The sequence below is a fragment of the Cnephaeus nilssonii genome (assembly GCF_951640355.1).
Source record: "Cnephaeus nilssonii genome assembly, chromosome: 19".
Taxonomy (NCBI): Eukaryota; Metazoa; Chordata; class Mammalia; order Chiroptera; family Vespertilionidae; genus Cnephaeus; species Cnephaeus nilssonii.
The window spans coordinates 50,073,860-50,101,645 of NC_137090.1; the positions used below are offsets into that span (position 1 = coordinate 50,073,860).

Sequence of the window (27,786 nt, forward strand, 5' to 3'; positions counted from 1 at the left end):
CCCTGCTCTCTCCCGCTTCGGGGGAAAGCTTGTGCGCAGTGATCACTTTCAGAACTGACTCCAGTGAATGTCAGTCATTCTGGATCTGACAGGAGACTTATTTCCTTTCATAATTGCAAATAACTGCTCACACGGTTATATTGGCTGGGCTGCAAAAATATTCATTGTGGGCTGCATGAGGCCCACGGGCCACGAGTTTGACATGCTTGACCCAGAAGGCTCAGTAAAAGTATGGGGCTGGTCCGGCTGGTGTGGCTCAGCAGTTGAATGTCGACCCAGTAACCAAGAGGTCGCCAATTTGATTTCTGGTCAGGGCATATGCCCGGGTTGCAGGCTTGATCCCCAGTGGGGGGCATGCAGGAGGCAGCCAATCAATGATGTTCCTCTCTCACCATTGATGTTACTGTCTCTCTATCCCTCTCCCTTCCTCTCTCTCAAAATGAATAAAATTTTTTTAAAGTGCAGGGCTGGCTGCCAGAGCCAGAGGGGCCTGCTGTGACAGACTCCGTTTGAGTGGAGGGTGGTTCAGACCGCAGAGCCCCTCCTCCCGTTGAGAGGAAGCAGCTCTGCCCTCCAGGCCAGCTGACCGCTACCCCGGCTGAGCTGGCCGTCAGCACTAAGGCTGTGGAGGGACTGGCAGGATCCAGAGCGGGGGGTTCTCTGCGTGGAAGGTGGGGAACAGGTGGTTGGTCACAGGCCCTCTTGTCTTTGCTGCCTCGCCTCCTGACCTCGGGCCAGCCTCTTGCTTGGGTTCCCGCTTCGGTAGAAAGGGGCAGCGCTCTGGTTTCCAGCACCACGTGGGCCCGCCTTCAAGAGCTCAGGGCCAGGCCGGGATGCTGGTGCTGGTGCTGGTGCAGAGCAGTGGCCTGGCCTGGGGCGGCGGTGAGTATGGAAAGGAACCTGTATTTCCTCCAGGTCAGTGTGACTTTCCCTGGCTCCTCCCACAGGGGCTTCTGGAGCCGTGCCCTGGCCAGGAGGCGGCGGGAAAACCCACGGGCCCCAGTCCACGAGCAAGAGAGCGCGGGCCAGCTCCTCAGACCCGGGGTCCACGGCCAAGAAACCGCGGAAATGCAGCCTTTGCCACCAGCCTGGACACACCCGCCCCTTCTGTCCTCAGGGCAGAGGAGGGTGAAAGGGTGCGTCCTCTGCTCACCCCTCTTGTTTCAAGGAGGAGCTGTCTTCCTAGGGCCCAGCGGCCCTTCACCCCCGGGGATGGGTAGGGGCTGCGGCTGGCCGGCCTGTGAAGGAGTCAAGGTCCAGGCTGCCCCTCCAGAAGGCCACCCTGTGCCTGGGCTCCAGGTGGCCATGCCGCTGCTGAGGCGGCACCGAAGCTGCTGGGATCCCCGCCGAGGTCCTGTTCGCGCCTGCGGCGGCAGCTGTGGCCTCCGGGCCCGGCGCCTCCATGAGAGACCAGCACTCCCGTGGGCTCCGGGCGCAGGGAGGGGCTTCTCCACGGACATCCTGAGACGGGGGCAAATGCAACCAAGTGGCTCTTGCTCTAAAATTGTGTCTACAGAGACTTACTCCCCTTTACCGAGAAGCCTCTGTGGCCAGGACACGCCTGCTCATGTGCCTTAATAAAGAGTTTCACCCCTTCACTCTGGCGGCTCAGGTGCGGAGTCTGGGGAACGGTGGCAGGAGCAGTGGGTGTAGATACCAGCCAGTGCCCAGGGGACCTCTTGCCAGCCTCTGGCCCTCATGGTCTCCCTCCAGCCGATGCCCTTTTCCCCTGTCCACATGGCAAGCGGTAAGCCCAACTCCTCGCCGCTTGTCCTGCAGAGCAGGTAGCAGATGCCCGATTCAGAATCTGTCTCCCACCCCTCCACAGGCTGCCCCGTTCCTTACTGCCATACCAGCCCCGTGAACAGCACTCGACGTATTGGCTCTGTTGTGAGGGTGAGGCCAGCAGAGTGGGCGCGAGCTGCCAGTCACGTCACTAGCTGCTGAACAAATGACACTCCTTAGGTCTTGGGACGCCTGGCTCTGCTCTGGCTGGGTGGCAGGCAGACAACGTTTAGACGTGCAGCTGCCTGGAATTGCTCCTGGAGCATCTCATCAGTGGTACGGGTCATGACCCTGCATTTGTGAGGTTTTGGGCTTCCCCCAGCCCCGGAAACCACCAGTCCATATGCTGTCTCTGGTTCTGCCTATTCTGAACATTTCATATAAATGGAATCATAAGTGCCCGGCCAGTGTGTCCCAGTGGTTTTTGACCATGAACCAGAAGGTCACCAGTTCGATTTCCGGTCAGGGCACATGCCTGGGTTGGAGGCTTGATCCCCAATGTGGGTCGTGCAGGAGGCAGCCCATCAATGATTCTCATCATGTTTCTATCCCTCTCCCTTCCTCTCATAAAATAAATGGAGTCATACAGAATGTGACCTGTGCTTTGTAAGGTTCATCCATGTAGAACCTTGGTCCTTCATTCCTTTTTTATGCCTGAACTAGGGGCCCAGTGCAGGAATTCGTGCATCTTGAGAGGAACTGTGGGCCGCAAAGCTGCAGTGGGCACTGGGGCAGGTCTCGGCCCATCCTCCGCGGCCCCCCCAGCCCTGTCCCCTCTCTACCAGCAGCCCCACTCTTGCCACTCCCACACACCGACGGCACTGACTCTACTCGCACCCACTGATGGTGCAGAACAATTGGGACCAGCGCCAGCAGCAGGTGCAAGCGGGGTCGGCACCTTGAGCAGGTGCGAGCAGCGGCTGCTGTCATCCCTCAGGAGCAGGTGGAGGTGGAGAAGCCCTCAGGAGTGATGGGGCAGGCAGCCGCTGATAGCACCAAGCGATAGGGACCGGTGCTGGGCACCAGCAGCAGGTGCAAACGGGGCAGGCAGGTGGTGGCAGTGGTGCAAGGGGGAGATGAAGAAGCCCTGAGGGGCAATCAGGGCCGGCAGCAGCTGCTCTCACCCGCTGATGGTGCCAAGTGATCGGGGCCATCACTGGGCGCCAGCAGCGGGTGTGAGCCCCCGGGCAGGACCACGGTGCGCAGCAGCAAAGAGTTTTCAGTAACCACCAGAGGCTCGCCCCGATGACAGCGACTGGTGCCCTGCCTTGGTCTGGCACCCCCACTCACCTGCTCCATTATCCCACCGCGTCTGCCACCCACCATGTTCCGCACGTGCTCCCTGGTGGTCAGCGCACATCATAGTGACCGGTTCGGTTGTTCTGCCGTTTGGTCTATTTGCATATTAGGGTTTTATATATATAGATGATATTCCATTGTGTGGATGTACTACATTATGTTCATTAATCAGCTGATGGACATTTGGGTTATTAATTACCTTTGGCTAGTGTGAATAGTGCTGCTATAAACATTCAAGTATAAGTATTTGAACACCTGTCTTTAATTCTTTTCGGTATATATGTAGGAGCGGAGTTACTGGGTCATATGGTGATTCTGTTTAATCAACAAATGGTTTTCCACAGCAGCTATATACCATTTTACATTCCCATCACCAATGCACGAGGGTCCTATTTCTCTACATTCTCACCAATAATTACTTACCTTTTAAAAAAAATTATGGCCACCCTAGTGTGTGTGAAGTGATAGGTCATTGTGGTATTGACTTGCATTTTCAAAATGATCACTGATGTTGAACATCTTGTGCTTGTGGCTATTTGTGTATCTTTGGACAATTACCTACTCAGGACTTTTGTCCATTTTTCAATTGGGTTGTCTTTTTGTTGTTGAGTTGTAGTTCTTTACGGACTCAGGATACTAGAGGCATTTGTGGGTTCTACTCTTTCCACAGGTGACGCCTCTGTGTGCCAAGACCGAGAACTGCTGGATCGGGCGGTGCCAGGACAAACGCAGCTCAGGCCTGGCGCCCCACTGACTCAGTGGTGTGCCCTCACCACAGCCTGAGTGGCCTCGTCTGTAACACCTGGTGCTAGTCAACTGGGGGCGCTTTGGTGGAGGATTCCAGGCTTGACTGCAGTGAGAACTTAACAAATAACAGCCTGTGAGGGAAAAATATAAAAATAACAGCCTGTGAGGGAGTTTCTCATGTCTCTTGACTCAGGCTAGCAGCATTCAGCGCACTGAGAAGTGGATTCTTCCTCCGACTGATGGAAGGTTTGAACCCCATCTACAGCTTGCACAAGCTGGACAGGATAAGCTGACTCCCACTTACTAAGCCCCAGCCACGAGCCACAACTAGGAACTAGGCCACCTAACTGCGCCGTTTCTCAGCCTCCAGCTCCACTGCAAGGGACACAGGCTCTTCCTCTCCGGGCAGCTAAGAGGACTGAAACCGTCCCCCCTGCACGCTACCCTCTTAGAAATGCACTGTTCTCCACGCCACAGCCACCGCTGCCCTCAGAGAAGCGGCGCTCTGGCTGATGCCCCTTGCACATCCCCGTGGCACCCCTTCTCGCCCCAGTCTGAGAACTAGCGAGAGTGGCCGCATCGCCCAGCTACTGCTGGTTGAGGGCGCCTGATTGGATGCTCACTGCTCTTGAGCAGCTGGAATCTAAAAATACAAGCTCTGTCACCCTGGCAGCCAGACATTCTCTGAGCATTGCACTCGCTTCAGGCAACAGCTCGGGCACTGAGAGGTCTGCTACCCTTTGGGGTGAATTCAAAGCTGCCTTTCCTTCCAGGGCTGTTGCAGCCCAGAACTTCAGCTGTTTGGGACCAAGGACTTCTGACTGGAATAGAGGCGGCATGGGTCAATGAGCATGCCAGGGTAGTGCCACGGGCTCCCATTGGCCATCCCTGCTGGGGACAGATGTGTGCACTCCATGCCTGCCTCAGACCACTCAAGTTCACACGGAGGTGGCGCTGGGGGCAGCCTGGAGAGTTTGGTGCAAAAGCACACAAGTGAGAGAGTCTGATTCTGGCCTTCCTGCTGGGTGAGGCTCCAGCCAACCACACTTATCTCAGGAAGTGGGCAGCAGTGCAGAGGTGACCCAAAACACCGTCCTCAGGGCCATTTGTTGGCCTTTGGAATACACTCTGGGTGTCATCCACTACACCCATAGCTTCCTCATTGAATTAAGTGCAACCAAATTGTAATGTTACCAGGGGTTTTTAAAAACCTAATTTTCTGATTAGAAAATAAGTATATTTTTTGCCTTAGCTGGTTTGGCTTAGTGGATAGAGTGTTGGCCTATGCACTGAAGAGTCCTGTGTTCAATTCCAGTCAAGGGCACATGCCTGGGTTGTGGGCTCAATCCCCAGTAGGGGGCATGCAGGAGGCAGCCGATCAATGATTCTCTCTCATCATTGATGTTTCTACCTCTTCCTCTCTGAAATCAATAAAAATAATTTTTTAAAATCTATATATATAAAAGGCCAAGTGTCTGTCCAACCGGTAACTATGATGCTCACTGACCACCAGGGGGCAGACGCTCAACGCAGGGGTAATGACATCACGTAGCAATGCCCGGCTTCCTCTCCCTAGCGACTAGCCTCCTTGCAGTTTCTTCAGCCCAGGAACACAACTTGCTTTATAGCCAGGTGCAAACATTTTACACTTTAACCAAATGTCTGTGAAGCGTTTTCCATGCCTCATCTCATTTGATCCTCACAGAAGTCCTAGAGTAGGTAGAAAGGAGACTCAAGGGAATACTATTTTCATTAGCTGGAAAACGGAGATGACCCAACTGAAAAGAAGTAAGAAGTGGTGAATCTTGAAAATGACTTCAAGTTTTCTCACTGTGCAGAATATAGTCAAACACTGCTGCAAGTTAAATATTTTACCCTTTGTTCTCCCTGCATGACTACAATAATAATCTGCTTCGTGTTGATATTTACTGCTGTGTTGCTGACAGTTACCTGGAAGAGAAGTTGTGCTTCACTGGGCTGGAAAAAGTTTAGCTACATCAGAAAGCAGGTCTAATTAAGCAAGTTTATTCTATATATATAAAAGGCCAAGTTGACTTGCACATGTGCGATACATATAAAGCTCTCACTGGCGCCAATCACACAAATGTGTTTCAATCTGTCATTGTCGATTGTGAATTTGATTGACACTTCTATTATTGAGAAAGGGCGAATAGCGATATTAAAATATTTCTTCTAATTTATTTCCTTTCTTTTTTTTTCTTCTTTTTTTTTAAATTTATTTCCTTTCAATGTGCACGAATCTTTGCACCGGGACACTAGTATTCCTATATAATAAAAGGGTAATATGCAAATAGACCAAGTGGCAGAACCACCGAACAACCAATCAAAGCGTAATATGCTAATGACATGCTAAGTCTGCTCAATCGCTCACTATGACATGCACTGACCACCAGGGAGCAGATGCTCTGACTGGTAGGTTAGCTTGCTGCTGGGGTCCAGCCAATCGGGACTGAACGAGATGAGCTGGACATGCCCTGGAGCCCTCCCGCGGTCCCTCCCTGGCCTGATCGTGCACTGGTGGGGTCCCTCAGCCTGGCCTGCGCCCTCTCGCAATCCAGGACCCCTCGGGGGATGTCAGAGAGCTGGTTTTAGCCTGATCCCACAGGCCACTCCCCTTGGGAGGGCAACAGACGCAGGGTTCATGGCTGGTGAGCGCTGCTGTGGCAGCATGAGCCTCTCATAATCGGGACTGATTGGGCACGAGCCCGTGACAGGTACAGTGGGGAGGATGAGTGGGAGTGGCAGGTAGGAGCTGCAGGTGGCGTTAGACTGTGGGTTTTGGCCCAATCCCTGCAGGCCACTCAGAGGGACCCCACCAGTGCACAAATTTGTGCACTCGCCTCTAGTGTATGTATTTTTTTGAAAAATGCAAATGTGTCATGTACCAGGTTGAAGGCCCCTTGTTTTAGAACAGGGCAAAAGTGGAGCAGTAGGCTTTGGGGTGAGCTGTGCCTGACCCTGACCCTTGACCCTGGGCATAGTGTCCTTCCCATACTTGGAGGAGCTAAGATCTGCTCTAGAGCCACTGCAGGCGGCTTCTGCTCCCCTGGGCTCCAAGCCTGGCTTCACAGCCAGCTAAGAGCTGGAGTTTCAAAGGCCCATCTGGAACCAAAAGGCAGGAAGTGCTTTCCTGGTGTGGCTTGCACGCTAGCTCAGAGGCAGTTATGCTGGAGGTACACTCGGGCCTGCTAAGGTCTTCGAACCAGGGGTTCCTGAGCTGCCACTGAATTAGCTTCATTTTTCCTCAGTGCATACTAGGGAGATGGGAGCCACGGACACAGGCATCGCTAGTGGGAATAGGAATCGCACTTTCATTTTCCACTCCGAAAGGAGAGTAGGAGAATGCGGGACATGGCAGTGACGGTTGGTGCTGGTTTAGAGGTGGGTTGCATGCTTCTGTCTACGTAAGGCAGCCACTTTCCCTTTCTGCCCCGCTCTGGCCAGGCACAGCTCAGGGCGTTGTGGTTTTCTGGGCTGCTGGCTGAAGTCCTTTCAGAATGCAGTTCGGCAAGATCCTTCAGGATCTGCCCGGCCGGTGTGGCTCAGCGGTTCAGCGTCAACCCATGAACCAGGTCACAATTCTATTCCCAGTCAGGGCACATCCCTGGGTTTCAGGCTCTATTCCCAGTAGGGGGTATGCAGGAGGCAGTTGACCCATGATTCTCTCTCATCACGGATGTTTGTATACCCTCCTCTCGCTTCCTCTTAAAATCAATAAAAATGTATTTAAAAAAATTAAGATCCTTCAGGATCTGAACAAGTTTGAATGCTTTCCATGCCCAGGAATCTCCTAATGAGGAAGCCCATGTGCACAAAGACCTTCAGGGCTTACGGCTGAAACAAATGGGCAGGTCGACTTGAGGATGACTGTTCCTCCAACCGATAGGCTATTGTGCGGCTAAGTACTCTGTTGCTGTTCTTAGCAGCTAAGTGTTTCTGAGGAGACATTCTTAGGAGTGAAGGAAAAGGAAATGTTTCTAAGCAGGAAGATTATTCCTGAGCTATGTGGGTGACACTTCAAATCTGTGAGCTCCTGTTGGCCATTTCCATGACTTTCATTCTGAGCAGGTGGCATCACAACTGCGGGCCTGGCCCTGGGTAACGCTAAACCAGGCCACAACGCCGACTGCCAGGTTGCCCACCACAGCTGGAGGTCTGCGGACAGGATGTTCAGACTGAGACGCACCTGGCGCAGAGCTGGAATCGTCCTTGCGTCAAAGGGAACCCGTGTAATGGTAGCAACAGCCCCTGCCACTGGCACAGACCAGGACTGAGCCAGCCAGATATAAGCTCCTGCAAAGGCTCCTAGCAAAACGGTGATTTGTTTCCAGCTCTCGGCTAGAAACTCAAGTCCCAGAAGTTAACCGAGTATCGGTGATGTAACCACAAACTCATTTCTCTTTTAATTCATCCGTTTTTTCTTACTGAAATCACGGTGTTTGGGGAAATTGAGAGCTACCTCAAGTATGAGGCCTCCCCAGAGGGGACACACGTGGGGTCTGGTCTTCTAAGAGGGCCTCTGAACCGCTGTGGTCCTTAGGAGCCCCCCACGGTCAAAGGCAGCCTGGTGGCGGAGGCCTCCTTGCGCTTGGGCTCCGTCTGTGAGCGAGGCACCAAGGCCCAGCAGTCCCTGGTTGGGGAGGCACTTCATTCTGTGCCAGGCTCTGGGCCAATGCTCCCACCAGCACTTACTCCTTGCAGCCACCCTAGGAAATAGGTATTATGATGAGAAGAGCAACGCACAGCCGCTGCCTCCAGCCTGTCCCCTTGCCAACCCTAGGCTGCCATTACAGCTGCTTAAGGCTCTCTTTGCACCAGCTCCTGAGACAAGTTATCTGGATGGCCCTCAGCTAAGCCAGTCTCCTGCCCTTTGACCCTTGCCATAGCCTCTGAGTGCAGCCATCATATCTCCAGAGGCAGCCCAGGTTCCTGTCCCATGTGGTGTCCCTTGGATGACTACCTTAGGAAGAACACTGGGTGCGGAGAGGAGGGGAGAAGCATAGCTGTGGTGGCCACACTCTAAGGACACAGGGCCTCGTCTGTCATCTGCTGACGAAGGAAGTAAGCCCCAGCAATGGGACACTGATGCACTCGCTTCCCCGTCTGGACAGGGAGAGAGGTCACATTTCTGTCACTACTGGCGGGAGGGCTTTGGGGCAGCTCCAGCTGGAGGAGGTGCTGGTGGGAGCGTTAGCCCGGAGCCTGGCACAATCCCAGAAAGCACAGGGGCTTTGAATAAAAAATTCAGGCTTTGGGAAGAAACAAAACCCTAGTTGGTTCCCATTACAGAAGCAAGACATCACACCAGCAATCTTGTAATCTCCTTCCGTGTTGAAGCTTTTCCAGTGAAATGGAGCCCCCTCCAGGTCCATTCCCAGCCCCTCTGGCCCAGCTTCCAGAACTCCAAACAGCTGCTGATGAGACAGCATGAGTCACACGAAGGCTTGTTTTCTCTTTTATTCTTGTTCACATTCTTTGAGGCATAGCTCGGCTTCAGCAGGAAGGACACCCAAGGTAGAAGGCACCCGGGAAGGGGAGGTAGCCCTCCCTTTCCTATCCCTGACCTCTGCCAGGCTCAGGGAGAACACAGGATCAGCTGAGCTGTGCGTGTGGCACGGCCCAGGCCAACCTGCCCCACTGGCCTTCCCAGGAGGGCCGGCCGCTGGCGAAACACCTTGGCTCTGAGCAAGGCGGCAGCACAGAGCCCTGGCTCCCCCGTGGGGCAGGGGCTCTCACAGGGCCCTCCAACTGCCGAAGAGAGAACTCGCCTGATGGAGGGGAAAGGGCCTTCACAGGTGTGAGGTGGGCAGCACCCCAAGCTGAGCCCCCACTCCAGGGTGGAGGAGAGCGCTCAATAAGCAAACTAGACCACAGACGACATCAGAAAACACCAGCCTCGGAGTCAGTCAAAAAGCTGCATTCCATTCCACAGGTACAGGTGACTCCGGCCCAGGGGGATGAACAAACCTGGTACTTACCATCCTGCACCAGGCGCCTAGAGATGCCTGGAGCTGGCACCCGAGGAAAGCACCAACTCACCCTCAACAGAAAAACAGCTGGCCGTACCCCCTGCCTGGACAGCAGAGCCATCTGCTGTCAGGGGATCCGCTGCTGGTGATGATGGACCAAGCCCAAGGTCCTGGGGTTGGCCCCGGACTAAGGGAGTGGGTGTGAGTGGCTGGCATTCCAGGCTGCCTAAGAGGCAGTGCAGCCCAAGCTCTCTGGGCTCACAAGGTTCCAGTGATGGCTGCCTATGCGCATGCTAACCCCGGGCCTTAGCCAACACACCCTTTTTTATCCTGGCTAAAAGCAAGAGAAAGGGTGCTCTCCAGATCCCTGGGAGGGAGAAGCGTGCAGCTCACCAGCATCAGAACACACGCAGCCTGCCCCGCCCCCTCTACAGCAGCCCCTCGGGGGCCTGGAGGCCACGGTACAGCACGTAGCCAAGGTTGTCGATCTCCTCCTGGCACAGGCTGGCGAAGAGATTCACACTGGGGTTGAAATGGCAGGGCAGGCTGGCCCGCTCCAGGCTGCTGATGAGCAGCGCCACAGCCTGCACAAAGCGCTCCCCCAAGGCCTCCTCGGCCCAGTCCACCTCCTCCTCTCCCAGACGTAGAACCACCTGGGTTAGGTGGCCCCGGCTCAGCTGCCTCAGGGCCGGATGGCCTTGGCAGACACGACACAGTAGCAGCAGTAGCCGTTGGCGGGTCCCAACATCACAGCCATCCAGAGCTCGCAGCCTGGCAGCCTCTGCCGGGTACAAATCCTGCAGCCAGAAGTTCCCAGCCAGCCCCTCCAGCGGCCAGGCCACAAGGAGCCGGTCTTCAGCGTTGGCGCCAGTGATGGCCAGGAGCACAGCCACAGTGAGCTCCAGGCGCTCATGTTGCACCTCCAGCAGCAGCTCCTCCGAGGCCACGCTGGGCCGGATCAGGCACCCGAGAAGGCTGCCAATAACGGGCCAGTTGATGGAGGCGGCCAGTGCCTTGCGGAGCAGTTCCAGCAGGACGCGGGAAGAGAGATAGCCACCCACCAAGAAGCGGTCCCAGGGGCTGCTGCCGCGGGGACAGAATTCAAGCTGAGTCCTACGCACAGCCCAGCAGCGAGGGTCCCTGGCCACAGTGTCCATGCCAGGTACCAGGCTCCACAGACCCGGCTCCAGCACCAGGGGTGCCAGGAGACGCACGTCGTCAGCGGCCCCTGCCTGCAAGCCATCATAAAGCGGCCCCCCGGGCACAAGCACCCCGAAGGGCAGTTCTGGGAACTTGCTCCGCAAGTAGGCCTGCAGCTCTAGGGCGATGTCGCCAGCCAGCTGTTTGGCCAGAGCCACGCGGGACACTGGGATGCTCACGTGGTCTCGCTCGAACGCCAACAGCTTCTCCTGGAATGTCAGGCACAAGAGTCCTGGGGAGGTAAGCTGAGGAGACGACTGAGGGTCAGCACCTGCAGGCCCCTCTGCAGAGTGAAAGGGCCAGGGAACATGTCAGAAGCCCTGTGGTGAGCCACGAAGCCTCTCCCAGGGGACCAGGTGTGCACTGGCCCTGGGCCTCATTTCCCTCACCTGTAAAAGAACCAGCTGAGAAGGAGCACCCAGCTCAAGTCCTCACGCAGAAAGAATACTTTGATGACAAGTTCTCATTGCCCCAGCTCCCCAACTCTTTGGGGCCAAAACAGTTCATGCAGAGTGCAGTGGGGTCCTGGACCTGTTTCCTGATCTGAGGCCCCCATATCATAAGGCTACTGCCCTACTGCGATATCACCCCCAAAGTCCACATGTCCCAGTGGTTGGCAGAGGGCAGAAAACACACCATGAAACATGCAGGGAGCCCACACCCTGGAGGGAGAGGGCTTGCACAGGGCACACAGTCAGTCGGTGGCAGGGCCTGGGCTGCATCTCCTGAGTGTGACCACCACAGGGGACCCCCAGGTTAGAGGGGAAGGGGTGCCATTCACCTGGGGCAAAATGTGAGGGGACTGGGAGCAGCACGGGCTGGCTGGGGGCAGCAGGTGAGGGCCGGGGCTGTGGGCGTGCTGTCGCCTTGAGCAGGCTCAGTTCCTTCCAACTGTCCTCCAGGCTCGTGGGCTCTGCCTTGGCGTCATCCTCGTCCTGAGAGCTGGCGGCCCTGTCAATGAGCTGCGGGCAGAGTGGCACAGATCAGAGCATCTGAAGCCTGGGCCGCACAGCGAAGCCCCAGGGCAAAGCAAACAAGCTTGCTGGGTAGAGAAGCAGATGCCAGCCTTGGGCAGTCCCCAGCCCCCTCCCAGGGCCCCGCTGCAGGCCCCAGCCCTGTGATCCTCCTCCGGGAGCCCCCGGTATAACTGGTCCACCATGGCCTTACCCGCTTCACAGCCAGGGTGGCAATACCCAGCACGGCAGCCCCGCCCACACCCAGCACCAGGCGGGCATTGGCCAGGAGGAAGTTCACAGCACTGCCCAGCATGTCGTCGTCATGCCGCTTCCCCCGTTTCTGGGAGAACTCTGCCATGTCTGCCTAAAAGAGAGCCAGGGTGCAGGGACCACTGAGTATGGGGCAGCCAGGCAGACACGGGGCAGGCGTGGGTGGGCCCTCTCGTTGCCATCATCCTGGGGTCGCTGGCTCAAGCCCACAAGGGGGTTCCTGAGAGTTTCAGCAGAAAGCGGCCACTCACAGGGTTTCTTGTGAGGAGAAAGGGAACTGCCTGAGCCCCCTTCCCCAACCTGCAAACAACCCACCCTGGACAGAGGGGCTCACACAGAAAGTGCCTAAGGCAGGTCAAAGAAGGGGCCCAGCACCCGACCCCAGGATTCCTGATATCACCAAAGACCCAGAAGGAAGGTCTTATCATCACTCCAGTTTTACAGACACAGGCTGCTGGACCACACAGTGACCCACGACAGCAAAGCCTCCAGGATCTCGCCCCCCCAGAGGCCCTACTGTCAGGTCCTAGAGGCTGCCCCATCCTGGTTAACTAGGGCGGGCACAGCAGGAGGAAGCGAGGCCCAGGGAAATCCACAACTTGGGGCCCTAGACAGCCTGCCCTGGAGGGCCTCTCAGACCTTTGGGGGATCTCAGTGAGGCCAGTTACCTCCAAATCTCGACAGAGTAGCCCCAAAGCAGAGCGATAAGTCAATGACGGGACTGGTGAGATGGCCCAGGCTGCCTGGGCAGGAGCTGCCTGTCAGTGGGATGTGCCAGTCAAGGCCAAAGGCCCTGCTGCACAGCGGGCAAGGGAGCTACACACAGACTCCAAACGGAGGACTGGCCAGTGCCGGCGACAGGGGCCTCTCTGCGCCTCCTGGGCTTGGGACATTGGGGATGGGGACTGTCCTCAGCTGTGGGGAGCCAAGCACAGAGAAGGTAAGCTGCGGGCCTGCAGCCCCCGCTGTCCGCTCAGCTGTCCAGTGGCGCCGACAGCAGCGAGGGAGGGTGAGAAGTGAGGAGCCCGATGGTGGGCTGGCCAGCCTCAGGTTCCTCCACAGGGGCTCCTGCCCTCAGGCCCTGAGAGCTGCGGGCGTGTGACCAAGGGCCAAGCCCAGGGGACGGGTCACACACCGGGCAGAACCCTCACTGAGGACACCTGAGCAGGTGACCCTGAGCTCAGAGCCAGCTCTGAGGGCACCAAGGTCTGCCCTTCCTGCGCGGCTGTGGGTGCCCAGGGCTGTGGCCAGGCGAGGAGATGCCTGAACCACTTGGGGACTCGGCCCCAGCACCAGCCTCCCCGTGTCCCAGACTATACAACAGGCACTGGGGCCTGGGTTGGTCACAGGCTGGCGGGTGCCCACCTCGGCGGAGCCAGGAGTGCCCTTTACAACCTGCGAAGAGCTCTCACCAGCCCCGCCCGCCTACCCTGGCGGGTCACGCAGGCCCACCCCGCAGCCTTCCAACTCGGAAGGGGAGAGCGGACAGGTGGTTAAAAATAGCCCTCCTCTGCGCCGCCTGTCCTCTCTCCTCTGCCCGCCGGGGTCGGGGCTGAGCGGGCCCCGCACAGGCTCCGGGGGCCAGTCCAGGCCGGTTCACAGGGGGCACGAGGCCCTGAGAAACTAAGTGACGGGCCTGAGACGGGATTCGAACCCCGGCTTGGAGGCCCCAGGCCATCTCCTCCTTCCTCCGTGAGGCCGCGGCCCAGACCTGCGTCCCGCGCGCGCCTCGCCTCGGGCCGGTGACCCCGCGCGGGCCGCTGGCAGTGGCCGTACCTGCGTCCTGGCTTCAGCGCACCGGCCTCAGCGCACCGGCCGGCGGACGCACCGGGCCTCCCGCGTCCAGACGCCCCGCCGCCCGAGGATGGAATCTGAACCCGGGAACCGACGCCGACTCCGACAAGCACGCAGACGAGCAGGCCCCAAGTCCAATCAGAGCGCTAAAGACCCGCCGTCTCCTCCGAGACACTGAGCGACTCATCCAATGGCGGCCAGGCCACGCCCCCCGTCGGGTTGCGCGCTCCCTGGGGGCGGGACTTTCTGGTGCGCCCGGACTTAAAGGCGCCGCGCTGCGTTCCGAGGCGCGCAGCGCGGGGCGGTGCTAGTCCCTCCCCCGGAGTCCGCAGTGACGCGCGGGCGCCTGTAATACGAGCCTCCGCTGCGGGGACGCTCTGGGCCCACATTCTTTCCCGGGGCCGGGCGGTCAGGCGGCACCCGGCCGCGCTGTCGGCTGTCAGGTGACCCTTAGGTCACCTCTGCGAGAGGCCCGCCTGGTGCCTCGCTATTCTTACCTCTTGGCCTGCTTCGTGCGACCTTGTGCGGGCCGCTGCTCCACTCGGGCCCGTTTTCCCTCGTGTGACACGGAACACCAGCCCCCTCCACCCTGAGAATGAGTGTGCTTAGCCTGTGGTCCCCTCGGCATTTATGTATTGGGGCCTATGTGCCGGCGGAGGGGGCGGATAAGGTTATAACGAAGGTGTGATGTCGGAATGGGAATGTCGACTCCAAGCGGGAGAATAACGTGCACATATCGCGCGCCTGCTGTATGCCCCGAGCTGCACCTGCGGCTCCCATTTGTTTCTGGCGACAACCCTGGGAGCATTTCCAGGGGAGGAGCGGCCGGAGCCGGCCTGGGCTCGCCGGGCGCGCGAGGACCTCAGTCCCGGCCGGGCATCACCGCCACTGGGCCGCCCCGCAGGCGCCGGAGCGGCAGAGCCCGCGGCACGCCCGCCCTGGGGCGCAGGGACGTCGCCTGGAGGGTGTGAAGCCTCCTGCGCGAGCACTGGGGGCGCCCGGGTCCTCGAGGCCCCTCCAGTCCTCGAGCAGACGGGGAAACTGAGGCCCGGGAGGCCGGGGGCGCCGGGCTAGAGGGGCGCGGTCCGGGCTCCGCCTCTCCGCACGCCCGGGGGGGCGGGGGAGGGCGGGGTCGGCGCTGGCCCAGCCCGCGGCGCTCCCCGCACCCCGCGCCGGCCGGCAGTGAGCGCGGCGCCATGGAGGCCACCGGAGTGCTGCCGTTCGTGCGCGGCGTGGACCTCAGCGGCAACGACTTCAAGGTGAGCGGGCGCGGCGGGCCGGGCGCCTTCCTCTCCAGGCCGTCTCTTCCGCCTCGGCCCGCGCGGGGTCCGCTTCCTGCCCGCCGCCTCCGGGCCTGTGCCGCCGGACCTGGGGCGGGGCCGGGGCCGGATGGGGCTCTCGGGGGGCTCGGATCCCCCGCCGCGAAGGACTCCCCTCGGCCTCCTTTCAGGGCCCGCCCGGGAAGACCGGGCGGTGGGGCCGGGAGCCGCGCTGGGGAGGGCTGGGAGCCCGGCCCGGGCCCTGGCATCTGGGCGGCGGGGCGCGGCCTCAGCTCCCGCTCCCCAGCCTGCCTTCCCGGCCCCGCTGAGGTCGGCCGCGCAGCCGGCACCCGACTGTCCCCTGGGTCTGGTGCCCCCGCCACCGCCTTGTTCCTGTGTGATCTTGGGCAAGTCACTTCCCCTCCCGGGGCCTCCGCGGTTTCCCATCCCGGGAGGGGCTCAGAGTCGCCCTCCAGGAGCCGGTGCGCTGGTGCGGAGCGTCCGGCAGCGCTGGGAGGCTGGGCGGCGGCTGCTGGGCTGATAGACCAGGGCCACAGGGAGCCTGCGCCCAGCCTGCCAACCAGCTGGTGGGCGAGGCGGTCCTAGAGCGGCCAGGACGAGGTGGGCAGGGCCAGTGACCTAGGAGGCAGGCCAGGATGGAGGTGAGAGCTGGCCTGGGACAGGAGGGTCAGCCCAGGCTGGAGGGAGGGGAGTGGGCAGGCTCAGACTGGAGTTTGAATAGGGTTGGGGAGCCCAGACTTGCTGGGGGCAGGGTCTGTCGTGCCAGGACTGAGGAGGAGGCAGGTTCTTTCTGCACTTATCCACATGTGCACACACCTTTGACCCCTTGCACAGGTGACCACACCACTTTCCTCTACCTCCATCTCCACCATCCTCACTGGGGTCTCCACGTGTCCTTTCCAGATTGGAAGTCTGAGTCCCTGGCTGGGAATGTAGCTGTATGGGGAAGGGGACACAGCCAAGGGCACTAAAGGCATATGCTGCCCCAGGCTCCCTGCCACGAGGGCTGGGGGCACTGAGGTGGGCATTCGAGTTTGTGGAATGAATGACGAATGAGGCAGTGCCTGTGTAGGGGGTGGCTGGGGCCTTGCACCAGGGGTTTGGATCTTGCCACAAATGACTTGTAGGCTGAAGGCAAGGTGAGGGCACAGGTAGGACCTAGGCAGAGGTTCGGGGCACCCCCATACTCGGTGGTGTAGGCAGAGCCTGGAACGCTGGGTGAAGGCATTTGAGCCAAGCTGAGCACACAGCTGGGTGTTGGAGGTGTCCTGGAACTAGCCAGTTCCATCCCAACCCTCCAGCAAGAGACGATCTTAGGCCAACAGCCATCCTAATAATTAGCCATTCCTCACAACACTTCTGTCACGATGGGCTTTTATTAGTCCTCTTTTATGGTGAGGAATTGAGGCACAGAGTGGCAAAGTGCCTTGTCCAGGGACACACAGCTGGTGAGAGTTGGCTGTGTTGCTCCCCAGAGGTTTCCATGGGCATTTGGGGGCCATAGAGGGTGGTAGAGCAGGGACGTTCCTCTCCCAGACCAGCCTCACCATCAATACCCCTCAGGGAGGCTACTTCCCTGAGAATGTCAAGGCCATGACCAGTCTCCGGTGGCTGAAGCTGAACCGCACCGGCCTCTGTTACCTGCCAGAGGAGTTGGCTGCCCTGCAGAAGCTGGTAAGGAGTGTCAGTGGGCAGGGTGGGTACCGCGGGGGGCTGGGGCAGGGGGACAAAGCAGTCCAGAGGAGATGACCGAGAACGGTGTGGGCAGGTATGAGGCCCTCTCCCATGACGCCTGCAGGGAGATGTGGGGGTGTGCGGGAGGGGCCGTAGAGGAGGACTGGGCCTGTGTGGCCGAGGGACCCCTGAATGGTGCAGAGTCATGGTAGCAGGTGGAGACTCCTAGACACCCGCCACACCCCACTGAGTCCCTGCTCCTTCGTCCTGGCCCAGGAGCACTTGTCTGTGAGCCACAACAACCTGACCACGCTCCATGGGGAGCTGTCCAGCCTGCCATCTCTTCGGGTGAGTGTTGCCAGAGGCCACCAAGCTTGCGGGTGGGACTGGAGTCTAGCCAGGGTGTGAGGGCAGGGCCAGACCCCAAGCTGGGCCATCACCCCAGCCCGTGTCCTTCCCAAAGGGGAGAGAATATAATAATGTCCTGTGTAGCCTCTGGGTAAAAAAGAGAGAAAGTACCCAAAATTCCACCTATTTTGGGCAACAGCTACAGTAATAACAACTGATAGTGGCTAAGCACTATTCCATGTGGGTTTTTTCTTATAATCTTGACCTCTACCAAGTGCACAGATGAGGACATTTGGCCACAGAGGCAGGTCATTTGCCGGAGGTCACGGAGCCAGGCAGCAGCAGAGCTGGGGTAGGGGTGTGTGGCTGAAGGGGAGGTGGTCAGTGTGACCTCTTACACTGCTTCTCTTCATGGAGCTTCCGGTAGCCCAGAGCACAGGCTCGGCCAGACCTTGGGGCCTTGGCAAAGGCCGTTCCCACCCAAAGCCAAACCCTGAGGTGTTAAGGACTCAGGCTGCTTAAGTTCAAATCAGCTCTGCCACTTCCTGCCCACGTGACCTCAGACAAGTCCCTTCCACTTCGTGGGGAGGTTCCCGTGGGACCTGCTGTGAGCACCAGGTGCCGCACAGACGGCGAAGGAGAGGCGGCCTAGCCGGGCCCTGCTGCTACTTGTAATCACAGCACCATTCCCCGACCTCTCCTCTCTCGCCCTCACACTCTCAGCTCGTCTGGAATACGAGGTTCCAGTCCCAAGGGGAGAACAGACTCACTCAGTCCACACTGGTCTCTCTGGGCGCACCCCGCCCTTCCTAGAAGCCGACTCAGAGCTACAGCCCTGTCTTGCCCTCTGGAAAGGAGCAGAAGAGGGATATTCTATCAGAAAAAGTTCCCTGAGATCTGGGCTCTGGGGCCCATTTGAGCTGGGCTTTGAGGCGTGAATAGGAGCTTATAGGGAGACTCGGAAGAGCCTGCCCGGTGGAGGGACTTTGTGCAAGGCCAGGGTGGGGGAGCACGCAGGCCTGGCCTCCAATGAGCTTCCTGAGGGGCAGCCCTCCCTGATCTCTCTGCTTCTCCTGGTTTATCCCCAGGCCATCGTGGCTCGAGCCAACAGCCTGAAGAATTCTGGAGTCCCCGATGACATCTTCAAGCTGGATGACCTCTCAGTTCTGGTCAGTGGCTCCCACCCACTAGGATGGTCCCTGAGCCATTGTTATCCCATTTTACAATGGGGTAACAGGCTTAGAGTAGTGAGTGCCTTGCCCAAGGTTCCTCATGCAGTCAGATCCTTAACCTAGGCACCCTTCCTGCCAGGGTCTGGCTGTCTCCCTTTGGCCCTGAAAACCCCTTCCCTGCTCCCCTCTCAGTGCCCAGCCTGATCCCCAGCCTGACCCCTGACCTGGCCTTATCCCTCCCACCCAGGACTTAAGCTACAACCAGCTGACGGAGTGCCCTCGGGAGCTGGAGAACGCCAAGAACATGCTGGTGCTGAACCTCAGCCATAACAGGTGCCTGTCAGGCTGGGAGGTGCGTGGGGTGGGCCACAGCACATTGGGGGCAGGTGGGTCCAGGTGGGCATGCGCTGCTGGTTGGTTGCCTCATGCCCTTCTCCTCCCTCCTGCCCAGCATTGACACCATCCCCAACCAGCTCTTCATCAACCTCACTGACCTGCTGTACCTGGACCTCAGCGAGAACCGCCTGGAGAGCTTGCCCCCGCAGATGCGCCGCCTGGTGCACCTGCAGACGCTCGTGCTCAACGGGAACCCCCTGCAGCACGCACAGCTGCGGTCAGCGGCGCTTGCCACGCCCTCCAGAGCACAGCCCTGGGAACCTGGCCTGGCCCCTTATTCCCATAGCCCTGACCCTTCCCATTTTGGGTTTGGTGTGGGCTGGGTCCCCTGTGTTGTCCACCTCACCCCTCAACTCTTTGACCTTGTCCCTTAGGCCCTCTCAGTCCTGTGCCCTTGCACCCTCCCCTGGCCTGACCACCCCCTCCCCCTGCAGGCAGCTCCCAGCTCTGACGGCCCTGCAGACTCTGCACCTCAGGAACACCCAGCGCACCCAGGGCAACCTCCCCACCAGCCTGGAGGGCCTGAGCAACCTCACAGGTCGGCAGTGCCGGGGCCCCAGCCTCCTCTGCGGGAAGGGATGCACCTGCTCTCTGACCCCTCCCGGAAGGAAAGGATGGGGTTGGTGGTTATGATTAGCTCTCCCGTGGTCGTGGTGACCAGTAAAAACACCAAGTAATGAGCACCCAGTTTATGCTTAGACGCCCCGTATGAGGGAGTTTCTCGGAGGCTCAGGGAGGTTAAGTGACGCGCTGAAAGCCACAGAGCCTGGAGGTGGTGCGGCGGGGTTTGGACAAGGCCTGGCCGCGCTGGAGCTGCCTGGGGGGGCCCTGGCTGATGCACCCTCCCCCACGCTCCAGACGTGGACCTGTCCTGCAACGACCTGACGCGGGTGCCCGAGTGCCTGTACACTCTCTCCAGCCTGCGCCGCCTCAACCTCAGCAGCAACCAGATTGCAGAGCTGTCCCTGTGCATCGACCAGTGGGTGCACGTGGAGACCTTGAACCTGTCCCGAAATCAACTCACCTCCCTGCCTGTGCGTCCAGCCCTGGGGAGGCGGGCAGGAAGGCTGCTGGGCCACCCTGGCTGCTGCCCTGACTCTGCCCTGCCTGCTTTCTCTCCAGTCAGCCATCTGCAAGCTGACCAAACTGAAGAAGCTGTACCTGAACTCCAACAATCTGGACTTCGACGGGCTGCCCTCGGGCATTGGCAAGCTGGCCAGCCTGGAGGAGTTCATGGCCGCCAACAACAACCTGGAGCTGATCCCCGAGAGCCTCTGCAGGTGCGGGCGGGCGGGCGGGCACGGCATTAAACCCCAGGATAGCTGGTGCCCACCCTGTGGCCTTCGGCATCGTACAAAATGGACGATTTAACTTGGCTTTGTGGACGGCGACTACACGCACGGACGGGTGCCAGCAATTCCTAGTCTGGGTCCCCAGAGCACCCTTTGGGAGGGCACGGATAGCATGAGGCCAGAGGGGCCGTGCTGCTTCCAGCCCCTTCGGGAGGGTACAGGCCCACCCGTGTGGCCTCCGGCTCTGGGCACTCCCTCAGGCAGAGAGCAGAGGACCCCTCAGCAACTTCAAACTAATTTGAGCAGAACATGTTAGTGGTGTTTGTATCCAGGGCCCTTACCTGCAGCCACTTGGAAAACGTCTCTGTCAGCGTCACAGAAAGAATTCAGTCATTAGCTGTGAGGAGGCGCCGTCCGCATGCTCCCGCCTTCCCGCCTTTGCAGCACCTCAGAGCGCCCGTTCCTTCCCTAGCCGGGCCCCGGCCTCTGCCCTGCCTGCCCCGCCCCGGACTGAAGTTCCCCTGCCCCCGGTCACCGGTCTCAGGCCCCGGCTCTGTACCCACAGGTGCACCAAGCTGAGGAAGCTTGTCCTGAACAAGAACCGCCTGGTGACCCTCCCCGAGGCCATCCACTTCCTGCCAGAGATCCAGGTGGGGGCAGGCCCAGGCCGGCGCAGGGGTGGGGGGAACAGACCGACCCTCAGGAAAGACTGAGCACAGGCGTGTCACTGGAATGAGGGGCCTCCTGGAGGGGTGGCCTTGGCCGGGGTGCTTTTGGGGAGAAGGTGAGCTACATCCCCGTATCCGTGTCATGCTGGACAGCATCATTTCAGTCCTACAGAAGGGAAACCCAAAGGCCAGGATGGTCACTCACTGAGCCAGGATGAGAGCCAGGCCCCTGGCTGCAGCCCTAGCGGCCGCAAAGCGGAAACAAAGTCTGGTGTGGCCGGGAGGTGGGACTCGGGCTCAGTGCCACCTCTGCTTCCTCCTTGAGGCAGGTGCTGGACGTTCGGGAGAACCCCAGCCTGGTCATGCCTCCTAAGCCCACTGACCGCACTGCCGAGTGGTACAACATCGACTTCTCGCTACAGAACCAACTGCGGCTGGCAGGGGCCTCCCCTGCCACCGTGGCCGCCGCCGCAGCAGCTGGTAAGCAGGAAGGTCTGGCCTGAGAGGAGGGCTGCTCTCTGGGGCTCTACTTAACCATCTGTAAGTTGGGTGGGACACAGCTCTCTGGACACTGGTGGATGGGGTTGGCCCTGGTTGGCTGGATGCCCCAGGGGCAGGCCAAGCCGGGGCTTAGCCATTTGCCTTTCCCCAAAGCTGGGGGTGGGTCCAAGGATCCCCTGGCTCGAAAGATGCGGCTACGAAGGCGCAAGGACTCAGCCCAGGACGACCAGGCCAAGCAGGTGCTGAAGGGCATGTCAGACGTGGCCCAGGAAAAGAACAGAAAGCAGGAGGTAAGTCAGGCCGAGGGCTGGGCAGGCCCTGGGCTCTGGTCAAGACAGACCGTGTGACCCAGATCACGATGGAAGGGGTGGGCAAAGGCCCTGAGGCGGGTGAAACGTGGAGATACCAGCGTGAGTGGCTGCACAGACCGATCCGTGTGCTGTGACTGTGCCCCCAGGAGAGTGCTGAGGCCCGCGCCCCCGGGGGTAAGGTGCGGCGCTGGGACCAGGGCCTGGAGAAGCCGCGCCTCGACTACTCAGAATTCTTCACGGAGGACGTGGGCCAGCTGCCTGGCCTGACCATCTGGCAGATCGAGAACTTCGTGCCTGTGCTGGTGGAGGAGGCCTTACACGGCAAGTTCTACGAAGCCGACTGCTACATCGTGCTCAAGGTGAGGCGGCGCCCTGGCCCGTGCCTTAGATCGCTCAGCACCCTCAGCGCCACAGCTCTGTTCCTGGAGGCGAGGGGGGAGGCTGTGCACAGGAGGCCGGATGGAGATGGCCCAGGCAGAGCTGTGGCCGCCATCCCACCTGGGGCGGGGAGCCTGTGCCCATCAGAGCAGCCCCTCGGTGAGCTAGGGCGCCAGGACTGCCTGGTGAGGGCTGACATGACTGCGGCCTGGCCCCAGACCTTTCTGGATGACAGCGGCTCTCTGAACTGGGAGATCTACTACTGGATTGGTGGGGAGGCCACACTTGACAAGAAGGCTTGTTCCGCCATCCATGCGGTGAACCTGCGCAACTACCTGGGAGCGGAGTGCCGCACTGCGCGGGAGGAGATGGGCGACGAGAGCGAGGAGTTCCTGCAGGTGCCTGGGCTGGGAGGGCCTGGGGAGGGCTGGGGCGAAGGGGCGGGGCGAAGGTGGTGAGCAGGGAGCTGAGACCAAAGGGTTTGGGTCAAGACCTGAAGCAGAAAGCAGGGACAAAAATGGTGAAGGCAGGGGAGTGAGATGAGGCTGAAGGTGGGGGCCTGGGTCATTGGAGGCCAGGAGAGATGGGGAACTGGAGCCAATGTGGCTAGGGGGTGGAGCCACCAGCTGGACACCAAGGGGCGGGGCCAAGGGCTGGACTGAGTCCAGTGGGAAGGGTTAGTGAGTGGTTCTGGCCCTCCTTCCAGCTGCTTAATTGTAGATGAGGCCACACTTGATTTTACCCAGATTCGCCCAAGTGTGCCCTGCATAAGCCTGCTTCTGTCCCCGGTGCACACATCTCAGCATGCTGTGCACACCTGAGCTGCACAGGAGTGAACACAGCCTTCCATTTGTCCGTCTTACCACTCCAGTGTGTGTCTGTGTCCATAGACAGATCTTATTTCTCCTCTCTAACTTTATCGCAGATTTGTAGCACCCAACACACCTGTATACAGGTAGGGTTTGGTGGGAGGTGGCGTTAGCTCATGGTACAGGCCTGCACCCTCACACACAGGTGTTCGATAACGACATTGCCTACATTGAGGGTGGAACAGCCAGTGGCTTCTACACTGTAGAGGACACACACTACGTCACCAGGTGAGGAGGTGTGTGGGTGGGCAGCACTGACCTGGACTCGCTTGGAAGGACTGGGGGCAGGGTGTCAGGGTAAACTGGTCCCGTGGTGTCCCCTCCAATCCACTTTTGCTCCGGCCTCCAGGATGTACCGTGTGTATGGGAAAAAGAACATCAAGTTGGAGCCTGTGCCACTCAAGGGAGCCTCCCTGGACCCTAGGTGAGCACCAACGACGTGAGGTGGGGGTGCCTGAGTCTGGACCTCCCCCTTTCCCCAGTGGGGACAGATGTGGGCTCTAGAAGAAGCCTTCCAGCAACTCTTTTAGCCCCATTATGGGGGATTCGGGGTGGGCTTGGGCCTGTGAACAGTCATTGCCTGTACCTGTCACAACCCCTCCTGCCCCTCCTGTCCCTCCTGCCCCTCCTGTCCAGGTTTGTTTTCCTGCTGGACCGGGGGCTGGACATCTATGTGTGGCGGGGGGCCCAGGCCACGCTGAGTAGCACGACCAAAACCAGGTATGAGACTGCGCCCTGCTCAGACTTGGGAGGGCTTTTGTGCAAAGCAGAATTGTCACCTAAGAAGGGGTGTGGGCCTTGCTAAGGGCTTTGTACCCGTCCTCAGGCTTTTTGCAGAGAAAATTAACAAGAACGAGCGGAAAGGGAAGGCAGAGATCACGCTGCTGGTGCAGGGCCAGGAGCCCCCCGAGTTCTGGGAGGCACTAGGGGGTGAGCCCTCTGAGATAAAAAAGCACGTGCCCGATGACTTCTGGCCACCGCAGCCCAAGCTGTACAAGGTGAGTGGGCTGCAAGGCTGGCCTGACTTCACCAGGGGTCAGGTTGGGGGATGGGCCACGGACCACCATGGCGACTGGTCTTCATCTGGACTTGGTGTGAAGGGTGCCACATTCTGGACAGAATAGCCTGAGCAAAGGTCTGAGTCAGGCCATTAGCATAGTGTTGGGCTGTGTTTCCTGGAAGGAGCTGCAGAGAGGGAGGCTGAGAGTGCCTGGGTGCTGGGCCTGAGAACCTGGCCTTAATTCTGTAGGTGACACGAAGCCATGGAGTGTTGTGAGCAGAAAAAGGACAAGTTAGAAAATTAGAAACAATAGTAAGTTCTGGAGAGAGTAGGCAGGAAAAGTACCATTTAAAAGTCCTTCCACTGATAGGATGCCCTTAAAATGACCTCGGAGTGGAGGGAAGAAACTAAGGCCCAGAGAGGAGCAGGCAGTGCACCTGAGTGCACACAGCAGGCAGGGCCAGGCTCCAAATCAGGACTTGTGGGTGGGGCTTATGTCCCCAGACCCCGCCCCTACAGCGCTCACCTTTCCTCCTGCTAGGTGGGCCTGGGCCTGGGCTACCTGGAGCTGCCCCAGATCAACTACAAGCTGTCAGTGGAACATAAGAAGCCGCCCAAGGTGGAACTGATGCCCGGGATGCGGCTGGTGAGACGCACAGGGCGGAGGGCGAGAAGGCAGGACCCTTCCCCTTTAGCCCAGCACTGGTTGACCTCCAGCCTCTGGCCCCGCAGCTGCAGAGCCTGCTGGACACGCGCTGCGTGTACATCCTGGACTGTTGGTCCGACGTGTTCATCTGGCTCGGCCGCAAGTCCCCACGCCTTGTGCGTGCCGCCGCCCTCAAGCTTGGCCAGGAGCTGTGCGGAATGCTGCACCGACCACGTTACGCCATGGTCAGCCGCAGCCTCGAGGGCACTGAAGCACAGGTAGCAGTGCGGTCCAGCTGTGCGAGCCACACCCCCGGGGCCTCCTCCCCAGGATTCTGAGGATCAGTCAAAGCCCAGACCCTCTGAATCAGCTACTGTCCTGCTGAGCTGAGCCCAAGCCCACCGCTTCCGTGCTGCTGCTAGGCCCCGCCTCTCCACGCCCCTCTCCGCTTCCTAGTCCCCCTTTCCTTGGACCCCACCCCTCCGTGACCTGCCCCTCCCGCTTCTGGTTTCTAGACTCCACCTTCACACCCCCATCCCCGCCTACGAGCCTCACCCCATCTACTTCCACTCCAGCCTTAACTGCTGACCCTCACTCGTGTTTTCTCCCCTTGGCAGGTGTTCAAAGCCAAGTTCAAGAATTGGGATGACGTGTTGACGGTGGACTACACACGCAACGCCGAGGCCGTGCTGCAGGGCCAGGGACTTGCCGGGAAGGTGAAGCGTGACGCCGAGAAGAAAGATGAGATGAAGGCTGACCTCACTGCACTCTTCCTGCCCAGGCAGCCGCCCATGGCTCTGGCCGAGGTGGGGGCGGAGCCTGCGGTGATGGGCTGGGGCGGGGCCTAGGGTAATAGGACGCGGGGCGGGGCCTGGGTGATGGGGCGGGGCGGGGTGGACTTGGCCCCTGCTGAATGGGATTCGGCCTGCCCTGGGTCCTGGGAGGAGGCTCCGTGCAGGTCCCTGCCCGTGAGGAGGGCCGGCCCAGAGGCCCACCAGCGGGGTGGGGTCACATGCAGGCCGAGCAGCTGATGGAGGAGTGGAACGAGGACCTGGACGGCATGGAGGGCTTCGTGCTGGAGGGTAAGAAGTTCGCTCGGCTGCCTGAGGAGGAGTTCGGCCACTTCTACACGCAGGACTGCTACGTCTTCCTCTGCAGGTGCTGTCTGTCCCCTAGCGCCTCCCCCGCCCAGCCCCTCCCTGCTCTGGGCCCCTGCTCACTGCCCTCGGACCCTGCAGGTACTGGGTCCCTGTGGAGTATGAGGAGGAGGAGAAGGAAGAGAAAGAGGACAAGGCCGGGGCCGAGGGCCAAGAAGGCGAGGAGGCAGTGGCCGAGGTGGACAGGCAGCCGGAGGAGGACTTGCATTGCATCGTGTACTTCTGGCAGGGCCGGGAAGCCTCCAACATGGGCTGGCTCACCTTCACCTTCAGCCTGCAGAAGAAGTTCGAAAGCCTTTTCCCGGGCAAGCTCGAGGTGCGCCTGCCGTGCCCCTACGGCGCAGTGCCCCACCCCATAGCCCGGGGCGGCGGGGGGTGTCTGCGGGAGTGGGACTCAGGCCCAGAGAAGGCTTGGCCCATGGAGGGTAGGGGGGTCCACGGAGCTGCCCCTGACGCCTCCATACACCCAGGTGGTGCGCATGACGCAGCAGCAGGAGAACCCCAAGTTCCTGTCCCACTTCAAGAGGAAGTTCATCATCCACCGGGGCAGGAGGAAGGCGGCTCAGGGTGCCCTGCAGCCCAGCCTCTACCAGATTCGAACCAACGGCAGCGCCCTCTGTACCCGGTGCCTGGCTGGGGAGAGGCCCAGGTGGGCAGGTGGGCTCAGTGAGCCACCCTGACTCCTTGCTGACCTCCCTTCCCTCCCCTCCCCCCGCCCCCCAGGTGCATCCAGATAAACACCGACTCCAGCCTCCTCAACTCCGAGTTCTGCTTCATTCTCAAGGTGGGGTTGTGGGAGTGACCAGGACTGTGGGTCCGGGTGAGGGTTGCAGGGGGGCTGACCTGAACCCTCTGCACACTCCCCAGGTTCCCTTTGAGAGTGAGGACAACCAGGGCATCGTGTATGCATGGGTGGGCCGGGCGTCAGACCCGGACGAGGCCAAGCTGGCGGAGGATATACTGAACACCATGTTTGAGGCCTCCTACAGCAAGCAGGTGACCAGGGCAGGCAGTGGCCATAAGCCAGTGCGGGCAGGTAGGGACCCTGAGCTGAGCCACCCTCTCACCCGCAGGTCATCAGCGAAGGCGAGGAACCTGAGAATTTCTTCTGGGTGGGCCTGGGCACACAGAAGCCTTATGACGACGATGCCGAGTACATGAAGCACACCCGGCTCTTCCGGTGAGGCTGGGCCAGACCCTCCCCCGCTTCCTCCTGCGTCCTGGGACTGCTGCTGAGGACCCTTACTCTTTGCCTGACCCTTGACCCCCAGGTGCTCCAATGAGAAGGGTTACTTCGCAGTGACTGAGAAATGTTCTGACTTTTGCCAAGATGACCTGGCAGATGATGACATCATGTTGTTGGACAATGGCCAAGAGGTGAGGCCCCTGTCGACCCTGCCCATTCAAGGAGCCCACCCATTTGTCAGTGGGAACCCTGAGCCCAGAGGTCCCCCCTGAGCCCACCTCCCCTGTCATACCCACAGGTCTATATGTGGGTGGGGACCCAGACAAGTCAGGTGGAGATCAAGCTGAGTCTGAAGGCCTGCCAGGTGAGCTGGGTGGAGGGGAGGGTGGAGGCTGGCCCGAATGGTCTGGAAGGCCTGCCCAAGACTCATGCATGTCCTGCTCACCAGGTGTACATCCAGCACATGCGCGCTAAAGAGCACGAGCATCCCCGCCGCCTACGCCTGGTCCGCAAGGGTAACGAGCAGCACGCCTTTACCCGCTGCTTCCATGCCTGGAGTACCTTCCGGAAGGCCCTGGCCTAGAGCAACTGCCACCCACCTGCGGTGCCCCTGTGGAAACCCCACGCTCTGGGTGAGGAGAGGAAGGGCCTCTTTCCACCCGCCACCTGGCCAGGGCGGCCCCTGCTGTCATGCCCCAGTGCCAGTCCCCCCAGCAGCACAGCCCGAGTGACACCAATGGGGGCAACCTTGTCTGGGAAATTAGACTCCCTCCGGTGTGAGCCCTTTTGTGATACCCCCTTCCCTGCTAGGGATAAAGGACATGGTTGCCCTTTAAGAGATATTAAATGCTTTTATTTTCAATATTA

General features: G+C 59.7%; 3 protein-coding genes across 5 annotated transcripts in view; 2 read left to right on the top strand and 1 right to left on the bottom strand.

The window, feature by feature from the left end:
- TOP3A (DNA topoisomerase III alpha) overlaps positions 1-6,289 on the top strand; it is a 35,634-nt gene extending 29,345 nt beyond the window's left edge. The window contains exons 19-20 of one of the 3 annotated variants that reach the window (XM_079798017.1): positions 948-1,136; positions 3,755-6,289. In XM_079798017.1, coding sequence (XP_079654143.1) covers positions 948-1,132 — 185 coding nt within the window. In that variant the 3' untranslated portion in view covers positions 1,133-1,136; positions 3,755-6,289. Of the gene's footprint in view, positions 1-947; positions 3,722-3,754 lie in introns of those variants that run through there. The other 2 variants (XM_079798016.1, XM_079798015.1) reach the window with 2 other exon arrangements.
- Positions 6,290-6,425: 136 nt separating this feature from the next.
- Positions 6,426-14,175, bottom strand: MIEF2 (mitochondrial elongation factor 2). The gene is made up of 4 exons (XM_079798018.1): positions 14,024-14,175; positions 12,189-12,341; positions 11,803-11,983; positions 6,426-11,304 (listed from the first exon to the last, which is right to left on the bottom strand). The coding sequence occupies exons 2-4, from the start codon at positions 12,333-12,335 to the stop codon at positions 10,250-10,252; spliced, it is 1,383 nt and encodes a 460-aa protein (XP_079654144.1). The 5' UTR covers positions 12,336-12,341; positions 14,024-14,175; the 3' UTR covers positions 6,426-10,249.
- Positions 14,176-15,141: 966 nt separating this feature from the next.
- FLII (FLII actin remodeling protein) lies at positions 15,142-27,781 on the top strand. The gene is made up of 30 exons (XM_079798136.1): positions 15,142-15,300; positions 16,885-16,995; positions 17,272-17,343; positions 18,432-18,512; positions 18,763-18,848; positions 18,967-19,128; positions 19,346-19,449; positions 19,770-19,945; positions 20,034-20,191; positions 20,769-20,853; positions 21,201-21,351; positions 21,526-21,662; positions 21,830-22,042; positions 22,280-22,459; positions 23,076-23,158; positions 23,280-23,354; positions 23,567-23,650; positions 23,757-23,928; positions 24,472-24,576; positions 24,663-24,854; positions 25,194-25,382; positions 25,595-25,734; positions 25,815-26,049; positions 26,204-26,358; positions 26,457-26,517; positions 26,601-26,729; positions 26,807-26,913; positions 27,005-27,110; positions 27,218-27,283; positions 27,368-27,781. The coding sequence occupies exons 1-30, from the start codon at positions 15,238-15,240 to the stop codon at positions 27,500-27,502; spliced, it is 3,813 nt and encodes a 1,270-aa protein (XP_079654262.1). The 5' UTR covers positions 15,142-15,237; the 3' UTR covers positions 27,503-27,781.
- The last annotated feature ends 5 nt before the right edge of the window (positions 27,782-27,786 follow it).

Excerpts from the sequence above, each read along its gene's own strand:
- MIEF2 (XM_079798018.1), bottom strand. The coding sequence starts at position 12,335 with ATGGCAGAGTTCTCCCAGAAACGGGGGAAGCGGCATGACGACGACATG. Across the intron at positions 11,984-12,188 it reads CCACCCTGGCTGTGAAGCGG|CTCATTGACAGGGCCGCCAG; the intron begins GTAAGGCCATGG and ends CTCTGCCCGCAG. Across the intron at positions 11,305-11,802 it reads CCCCTCACATTTTGCCCCAG|AGGGGCCTGCAGGTGCTGAC; the intron begins GTGAATGGCACC and ends TTCACTCTGCAG.
- FLII (XM_079798136.1), top strand. The coding sequence starts at position 15,238 with ATGGAGGCCACCGGAGTGCTGCCGTTCGTGCGCGGCGTGGACCTCAGC. Across the intron at positions 17,344-18,431 it reads CCAGCCTGCCATCTCTTCGG|GCCATCGTGGCTCGAGCCAA; the intron begins GTGAGTGTTGCC and ends GTTTATCCCCAG. Across the intron at positions 20,854-21,200 it reads ACTTCCTGCCAGAGATCCAG|GTGCTGGACGTTCGGGAGAA; the intron begins GTGGGGGCAGGC and ends TCCTTGAGGCAG.